General features: G+C 37.6%; 1 protein-coding gene across 11 annotated transcripts in view; it reads right to left on the reverse strand.

Annotated features, from left to right (window-relative positions):
- LOC124432930 (synaptogenesis protein syg-2-like) overlaps nucleotides 1-10,000 on the reverse strand; it is a 179,233-nt gene that overhangs the window by 27,268 nt on the left and 141,965 nt on the right. For all 11 annotated transcript variants that reach the window (XM_046982281.1, XM_046982276.1, XM_046982277.1 and 8 more), the window contains 3 exons: nucleotides 5,714-5,922; nucleotides 2,226-2,336; nucleotides 1,140-1,346 (listed from right to left, as the gene is read on the reverse strand). In XM_046982281.1, coding sequence (XP_046838237.1) covers nucleotides 1,140-1,346; nucleotides 2,226-2,336; nucleotides 5,714-5,922 — 527 coding nt within the window. The remainder of the gene's footprint in view (nucleotides 1-1,139; nucleotides 1,347-2,225; nucleotides 2,337-5,713; nucleotides 5,923-10,000) is intronic.

Genomic DNA, 10,000 nt, shown 5'->3' on the forward strand with positions numbered 1-10,000 from the left:
AAAATAAATAAATAAAGAAAGAAAGAAAGAAAGAAAGAAAGAAAGAAAGAAAGAACGAACGAACGAACGAAAGAAATAAATAGAAAAAATAAAATAAAAAATAAAATAAAAAATAAAAAACATAAAGAAAAAAAAAAAGAGAAAAAAAGGAAAGAAGCCGAGAAGGCCGAGGACGAAAGGATAAGAGAGAAGTGGTTTGTATCGTGGCTATGTCTAACTTAAAATACTTTTTCTTAGGCCGGCTTCCAGCTTCGTTTGCTTAACAACGCAGATTTTTCTCTTTGACTCGATTCGTAAACGCATTCCCATCCGAGGGAAGGTCTGTCTCAACGATGGTATGAAGAGGAGAACGAAAAAGTAGGGGAATGAAAAAAGAAGTGAAAGAAAAGTCACTTTCAGCTAGAGCTTGTTAAACTCGAAGAAACAAACGACACTGGCCAACGAAAATGCTCTTTTTACTCTTTCTCTCTCTCTCTCTCTCTCTCTCTCTCTCTCTCTCTCTTTCTCTTTCCGCTTTCTTCCCTTATTTTATTTACCATTCGTTTTCTTATTTTGTCGCTTTAGTTCCGTCTTCTTCTGTTTCTTACTTCTGTTCCAACCTACCCTCCCAGTTGGGAGTTCCGCCAGAGCCATCTCTTAGGTGGAACGAGCAAAATCATTTGAAATGGCATTCGAAATAACGCACCTTGGAATTTCGTCGCGGGAAAAGCGTCGAAATTAGCGTATGAATGTTTAAAGTGAAATTCTTTAGGAATAGACCTTCCTAAGTAATCATGTAAATTTATAAAATATCATAATGTTTCATGAAAAAGCAGAAGAGAAACGAGGCGCGAGACTTTAAAGGAGAGCTAGTGGATCCACCCGGCTATGGCAAAATACGTGTCTCCTTAACAAGCTCCTACGTTCGCATACATATGTATGGAGATGCAAGAAGTGTCGTATAATTTGGATTCGTGAGATAATGAAACGCAAGCTGGTTCCTAAGAAGATACTAGGGAGAACTTTACCTTTAGAGAAAGAGAGAAAGAAAGAAAGAAAGAGAAAGAGAGAGAGAGAGAGAGAGAGAGAGAGAGAGAAAGAGAGACAGAGAGAGAGTAAGAAACGTGATAAAAGGATAATAGAAAGGGAACATTACTCACGATGCATTTCGATCGCGACCGAGGCTGACTCCGGTTGACTGATGTTATTGTTGGAAGCCTGACAGGTGAAGACAGCGTGAAGATCCGCTCTGGAAAGATCGGTCACGAGTAGAGTATTTCGACGAAGGGATGGAAACTCTCCAGGCACGTCCTTCGAATCTAATAGGGTTTCTCCTCGCCACCATTTTACCGTAGGTTCCGGGCGACCTGAGAACAGGGAAATTTCGTATAAAAAATGTAATCCATTTATTCGACCTCCATAAGAGGGTTGGGCAATTGGACGATTGGAATATTACGTCGAGATAAGAATTGAAGGCACTCGAGCAATGCGAAAGATAAAGATAGAGAGAAAGAAAAAGAGAGAGAAAGAGAGAGAGAGAGAGTGAGAGAACTGCTCGTTAACTCATAATTTATAATAATCGTTGCGTGAGAGAACAAACCCTCAAGGATGAATGTGCTAAGGAGAGTTGGGAAGTGGTGAAGGGACAAGAGAGAGGTCGAAGGGTCGCACGTCTGCGGCCTCATTATCTTTTTCCACGGATCCATTTTCGCTCTCAGTGACAACGCGAAAGTAGGAGAGGGGAGACTCGAAGAGAAGCAAGTGGTAGGAGCAAACTCGTGGTTAAGAGGGAGTAGAACTCATCCAAGCTTTTGCTATATAATTCCGACGTGTCTCCTCTAGGCGACGGTTCGTACGAGGTAATAAAAATAAATTTATTATCGTTATTGCCTTCGTCTTTCAGAGGTAGCGCTCGGCCAGATATTAAAATATAATAGAGGCAAGGTAAGAAAAGCCAGGACGAACTAAAACCAAAGCGAAACCAAAAGAAGATAGAATGAGTCGAGCAAAGCGTAGTGGAAGATGAGCGTGGCCTGCGTGCTCTATGACCGGTCTTGCTTTGCTTTGGCTACTTTCTTTGAAGATTTATCTTAATGGATCCCGACTTTCTGCAAGGGTTTTAAAAGAATTTTTAATAAGATGTAGCCGCGATGAAACGTCTCGATCGTATTGCGTTATTTTTTTTCTGTCGTTAACCTTTATATCTTTTTAGATGAAGATGTAAACAAGATCTATTTTAAACTTACCTCCTGATACTAAACACGTTAACTTCATATTGCCACCCTCTTCGTATGGTCCGGCCACGGTCGATACAGTTTTTCCACGTTCGTCGATGATGTTTGGCTTGTGCGGTGGTACTAAAAAAGAAAGGAAAAAAAAAAAATGATAATAACATTAGAATTTATTTCTTAGAGTTTATCATTTCGAAATGTTTCTTTAGAAAACATTTTTTTTTCCTTCTTCTACGATATTCACGTGAGTGAATTTTAACCGGATTTAATTTGTTTACTATACGTTGAAAGACGAACGGCCTAAGAAAGGCAATAGTTCCTTCGTTTCTTCGTACAGTAAGAAGCCAAAGGCCGACGGCATTGCAACGCGAAAATATTACCGATCAGGGAACGGAAATGGCAGTATTTTGTACCGCCGGAAGACTTCCAGTAGATTTGTTCGAATATTATACGGTATTACGAAGGAGCGGTGAGATATTTGTCGGTATAATGTGACAAAGAGAGCTACGACGAATCATCGATTTTGTCGCACTGCCTGAGAAACGTTAAATCCTTTGGTATTCTGCATCGTGATTTTGCCGTCGTAGATTCGACCATTACGAAATGATACTCGTATTCGTCGTTTTGTTCCCTTATCCGTTTCATGAGTCGCATATTGTACGAACGAGGAGAGAACTTGGATACAAGAGTGTTAGGTGGAAAGCGACTAAAACATAACTATACTCGATTATACGAAAGAGTAATTATTACGTCAAAGCGTAAAGCTTTAGATAATAGCGATAAAAGATCATAATACTGATGTAAACGTGATCATACACGTGCGACCTTGTGTAAAGAAATATGTTGGTACGTAGAAATTCCGTTTGTAAATACAAAGCAAAGCTCCTCTCTGAAGCGACGCGAAACATTGAAAAAAAAAGAAAATAAAAACGAAAAAAAAAAAACGAAAGAAAAAAAAGAAAAGAAAAAAGAATCAAGAGAAGCGGAGTAGGAATTATGCTCAGCCGAGAACTCCGTTAATCGGCTTAGTCGCCGCCATTGCTAAAGAACATTTTGCCATTGAATAGAATTGAAAATTATCGCATCGCGAGCAAACGAAGGTACAAAGAATGGAAAGAATCGACGTAAGCTGAGATGGATCGTTCGATTGGAATTATCGGAATAGATGAGTTTTAGGATTTAAAAATAAACTTTGCGGACGAAAGTGTATTCGATGGTGAACAAAGAGCTTTGAGAAATTGAGAATAGAGAGGATTTTATCGTTATCGAATTACATATGCATTAAATCCAATGATATCAGGTTCGAGTAGAATGTATTCGGAAAATAGATAGGTAATTATTGAATCGATAAACTCGCAATATTCGTGTCATTTGAAAAGCTCGAATGCAAACACCTTTATTGAAATAGTCAGATCTAATCATTCATGGAAGATAAGATACGTTAATTTGATTACAAAAATTTCATTCATTTCTATTAATATAACAAAATGGTTCAACCTTGAGAGAAATATTAATTTCCGTATATGAGCCGATATTAACGTTTTTCCCGATAGTACATAAAGACTGGATTAAATTTATATATGTGCTATAATAAAGAGCTTCTTTTCTTTCATTTCTTTATCCTCAAAAAGACTTTTAGGTGGATCGTGTTGGTATCGTAAGAGCCATTTGGTCCAACAAAAAATTACCTTCGCGTTATCCGTAATATCCGATCTAACGATACGAGAACAAAATTGAGAGAGAACGGTAACCGAAAGAAAGCGTTATCGTTTACTTTGCCATCAATTTTTCTTCTTTTCTCCTTTGATCCAGCACTTCGCTTTTTCACTTTCGGAAATTGGTTGGTATACCTTTACCTTTCATGTTTCCGCTACCATTACGATTATACTTTTGAATTGGGAACAATGTGAACGACCTAACCCAATACAATGGAGGGTATAAAGTGTATCGTATGTATGCTCTCGCGTATAAATCGTATAGAATATAGAGAAAACAATTCGCATCGCAAAAGCGAATATGTGCATGTGTTAAGTATATACATACATATAAATATATATATTTACCTATACATATATATTTATTTATTTATATGTAGAAGTATATAACAGAAGTATATGTTATATATTTATATACATATATATATATATATATATATATATATATATATATGTCTTTATCTATACATGTCTTTATCTATATCTATATATATATATATATATATATATATATATATATATATATATATATATATTTATATATGGGGAATATGTTGAGTACAATACCGCACACACGTACTAGAGGTTCAGGTACATGGATTACACACTAAACTATGCGAACTATGCGAGGCTTCCTATTGGCCGAATTTCCACATAAATCGTGGTTTGTGCTGCCCGTGCGAATTCCCATACCGTAGATGTATTATGACAATAAGCATTACTGTCGCTCCTTGCATTGATACGCTAACCAATTAAATGTTCCGTTAATCTATACACGTAGTTAAATGTAGATAAATTCGATATGCAAATCGTTATCCCCTCATGAGGCTACAATCGATGTATTGCGATATCTCTTTAACGAGTCCATCCTTACCGATGTGTTTCACACATTCAGTATATTTATATGCCTTCCACTCTCTCTCTCTCTCTCTCTCTCTCTCTCTCTCTCTCTCTCTCTCTCTCTCTCTCTCTCTCTCTCTCTCTCTCTCTGTCTCTCTCTCTCTCTCTCCCAAACTCTGATTTTCTATGAATATATATGTACATACATTGTATTATAGAAGCGTAATGGCTCAGAAAAAAAAAGAGGTAAAAGAAAATAATACTATCCTAATGCAAAAAAATCGAGATCGGAGAGCAATGTTGCGGATTGTGTGCGGCGAAACAGCTGGTTATTTCCACAAGTTTCTTAAAGGAGAAAGAAGTGCTTGGCGATATGAGGGGAGGAGGATGTGGATAAGAGAAGATGATATTGGTGCGCGCAAGGATGGGAAGGTACGAGCGTCGGTATGGGTTTAATGTCCCGGAAAAATGGCGCGGCTTCCGCGTACTTACAACACCGGCACGTGGCTACCCTGATAAAACGTCGTAAGGAGGGTGCGAATACGCAGCCAACATGTTGCAGGAGATTATTATCACGAGCTCCCTCTTCCATAAGATCGTTATGAATTTCAAAAAGGATACGATGCACGTTGCTATGTTTTCTCTTTTTCTTTCTCTCTTTCATTTTTTTTTCCCCGTTCTATTTCCTCTTCTCCTCACCGATATATACATACATACTACATTCATATATATATACAAATATGTATATATATATATATATATATATATATATATATATATATATATATAAGTACGTACTCGTAAAATGGATGTCATTGTTTATATATATGTATATAAAAAATTTCTATATATATATATATAGAAATACGTATGTCCACACACACACACACACATACACACACACATATACATATACACGCATATAAATATATACGCACATGTACTTACCAATAATAGTTAAATAAATCCTTGAGTTCCTTGTAGGACTCTTAGTGAAATCCACCCGACATCTATAATCTCCCTCGTCTTTTTCCTCGACGTCACTGATGACTAACATAGCTGGATCAGTATTCATTCGAAACTGCGTGAATTCGTTCAAATGCTCCTTGTCCTTCCAATGCGATGCCTTTTCTGAATGTTTTCCCCTCATGTCGTAACTGAAAAGATAGAAAGATAGATAGAGAGATAGAGAGATAGAGAGATAGAGAGATAGAGAAAAGAGAGAGAGAGAGAGAGAGAGAGAGAGAGAGAGAAAGAGAGAAATAGAGAAAAACAATGAGATACTTGGTATAAATACCTTATTTTCTAGAAATAAAAGAAAATAAATGAATGAATTAAAACTTCCAATTGTTTCTACGTAAAACAAATCTTCGTCACGTTGAACGTTATAACGGAGCAACGATGGCATTTAATAAAAGACGATCGAAGGTAGTAGTAAGCTGTCGCGCTCGCAAAGTTTCATTAACAGTAGGATTAAACCGACGTGGCGGACTTAAGTTTCCTTAGGAAAATCTTCGGAGTTATAATAAAGCGAGAGCGAGAGAGAGAGAGAGAGAGAGAGAGAGAGAGAAAGAGAGAGAGAGAAAGAGGAAGAAAAAGAGCCATTTGATAATCTGAGTAAGTATCTTTGAGTCTTGGCACCTGAATTTTATCGTGATCATCATTATGATCATTATCGTCATCGTCGTCAAAGGAGATTTATTCCTAACTATATAAGTTTCTCGATTGTGCCTATACGATTTAACTAAGTTCGATTTGCTAACAAGAGAACGGAGCCTCATATCGAGGAACAGGAGATAGGAACGTACTGGAGGTACCACAGATACGACCACTTGCTCTTACTCAGGATGTTTCCGACGCAGTCCACGGAAATACCGCGAGAGGCTGAACGAACGGAAGGCCGTACGAGCCGGTCGTGCCGATCGTACCGGTCCCATACGTGTGTTAGGGATGCATACTCGTCTTGTATTACCAACGTAACATTGTCTAAACGGCAAAGCTTCTATGTACGTAAGCGAGGATGCGTCTACCAAATCGCTTGCTCTCCCATATGCGACCGAAAACACGTTGAACGCATCTCGGTCCTGTTAGTAAATGTCTGCTCCTGGCTATACCTATCGATGTATTTAGGTACATAAGCGTATCGTTCGAAATGTCCGGCTGAAGATTTCTTATCGTTGAATTAGCTATGTCGTACTCATATCTTCTCCATTCACGTGGATTATTATTCGGTAGATTACAAACTCTCCATTATATCGCGTATAACGTAAATTGTCAATTCGTACGAATGAAATTAATCGATTATTAATGAGTATGCTTACGTTCGTGTCCTTCTAATTTATCGATCGACATTTACGATATATGTATGTTTCTCTTTCTTTTTCTTGTTTTGTTTTGTTTCTACGAAATTTCCTACGATGGAAATCGTATAGTTTTATTGATACATCAATCGATTTAATTCTATTTTGTTAACTGTCTAAAGTATACATCAATGTACAATGATGAAGCACAATTGAAATCGTTTTCGAGCTACTTGTAAAATGATCTTGCATCAATGTAATCAATTACATGAACGATATTAGAATACTTCCGGTTGAGCAACGAGCATAGTCGAGTCGATAGCGTTGATATCTGAACGTCGATATTGGGAAGGATCTCGATGTTGCGCTAACGGCTTCCGATGCGAAACAACAAGGTATAACGGATTAGCGGTTAGATGTCCACATCGAGACGCGGTTACGCCTGTCACATGCTGCTGCGGTTAATTACAGTGCGACATCTCCGCACACGATCTGAATTTAGTTCGCGCTATTGTGTACTTTGTACGAAAGGGAATGTTTCACTTGAATCGTACTTGATTATGTCTCTTATACGAAGTCATTTTTCGTCGAGATAACGGTCGAAACGAACGATTTAGGTATATATTTCTTGATTCGCGATAGGATCGTATACGATTCGAAACACCGCGATATCGACATAGAATATGATTTGAAATTAGATTGCGTTTGATGTCGAATCGTCAGTATGATGCATGCTCGATGAATCTGTTTATGCTCATTAAACTAACAAGTTCAATTCGTTTGTCAAGCTGAATCCAACTAAACAGATTCGCAAGAAGGATCGCGGACAATCGAAATCTCTGTATAAATCCGTGCAAACGCTATTCGATTGTTACTTACGGGGTCGTAGACACGTTGCTTCGTTTTGTTGTCAGTCAAAATACGAAATTGGCAGGTATAACGATGAAATTCGAAATCATATATCAAACGAATCTGCGTAACTACGTATGATATACGAGGTTATACGATGAGAAAAAGGAATAAAAGATCGTATCCAAGATATATCTTTCATTTTTAAAGAAATCATTATCGATAAAAATATTAAGAGCTTGCTCTACGATCATAGAGACTAAACCCACGAGATCATCGACTTTGTTTTACGATATCTACAATATCCGCAAAAGGAAGGATCGATCGTAAACCTTTAACGAGGGCAAAATACGTCTTTAAATTTAAAGTAATTTTTCGATATACTCTTTCATGAAAGAGGCTATATGCAATATTTTTTCTCTTTATCTCTATTCATATCTCTTCTCTTCTCTTTCTCTCTCTCTCTCTCTCTCTCTCTCTCTCTCTCTCTCTCTCTCTACGATCTCAAATTTATAGCGTTAAAAAAAGTTCACTGGGAAGGAAAGTTCGGTTATGTTTTCATACTATTTCGGCAACTATGTCGAAAGTTTGAAGCTTATGTGTAGGAAACAGTTTGGTAGGACGGTGCAGTGGGTACGACGTTTCGTCGTAAATTTCTACGAATGCTGTAACAGGTCTGCACACTACACTCTCTGCTCGTTCATTGTTATTATGACGCTCTACGTCGTTATGAATTTTATGACTTTACGCCGTAAGTAATACGAGAATTTATAATGCCCCGTCGAGTAACAGGCAAATTTCTGTGAAATTCACGGTCATAAAAAATCGATGATCGTTACTTACGATTATTTCTTTTTTTTTTTTTTTAATATAAATATTTTTCCATCAGAGAAAAGAAAAGCTAACGAAGGTAAATAAGTACAAGACTATAGTTCAAATAACGTGAAAGGCATTCAAAGAATATACGAATTTCAATGAAAGTAAAATTTAGGATTAACATAAGCAATGGAAGTTATGAAAATGTACATATGTATAATACGTGTCAGATCATTAAATAAACAATGATTTGTAAAGTTTATTTACGAGTTAACTAGATTGTTTTTCATTTCAACGAAATCGATATTCAATTTAATCGTCAGAGTACAAAGATGAAAATAAAATTGATCGTGAAGAAAGATCTGTTATAATTCTGTATTGTATTTTACAAATTCGAAATGATGTAAGAGTAGGTGGATGATATCGTTAGAAGGTAAAAGGTTTTGTTGAGAAATTAGATATATAGATATAGGAAATGTTGGATAGGATTATTAAACGGAAATTTTCGTCAAGTCACGTTAACGTTGTATAGGATATAGGACGCATCCGGTCGATGGCGGCCGTGCCGCGGCCGATCCAACCGTCGGTGTGGTTCGGTTCTCTGCCGCGACGGTCGGTTGGTCTACAGCGCTGCAGCGGTTTGGCGCGGATTAATAACCAAAAGCCCCAAGTTAATTAGCTTGCCGGTATAATACGAAATACCGCGGGCACGTGCCGCGGTAATGCGTCCACCGGCGACTCGACTTCCCTCGAAGCCGCTACTATCGATGTTGTTCTAGAAAGTGGGTTGGTAAGAGATGGAAAGATATGTATATATATAGAAGAGGAAGATAGAAAAGCCAACGCCGGAAACCGCTTTTCACGAGCACAGTCACGTGCTATCGTTGTACGTGAGAGAAGGCGCGAAGAACATTTGTGTTCATTGTTACGAGGACTGGACGATGAAGTTCGCGTACGCTTCAAGTATTCTACGATAGACCCTTGAACCGTGTTGTAACTCCATCCTATGAGAACGATTTTAAATTTACAATTTCTCGTTCCAATTGACAACGAAATATCTATTATATTTCAAAGAGAAATAGTTAGGCTAAAGGGGATAGTACCGCAATCGTTTTATAATTCTAAACGAGTACGATAATTTCAATCGAAACTTAAAAGACTGAGATGATTTTCTACGAATGGCTTGATAGTAAAAGGAGACGAGATAGTAAAAGTACCTCGCTAGATTCTCCGGTGAGCCGGTAAGCGCAATTTAATTTCGCTGAAATCG

Source organism: Vespa crabro, chromosome 2, assembly GCF_910589235.1.
Source record: "Vespa crabro chromosome 2, iyVesCrab1.2, whole genome shotgun sequence".
NCBI classification, from domain to species: domain Eukaryota; kingdom Metazoa; phylum Arthropoda; class Insecta; order Hymenoptera; family Vespidae; genus Vespa; species Vespa crabro.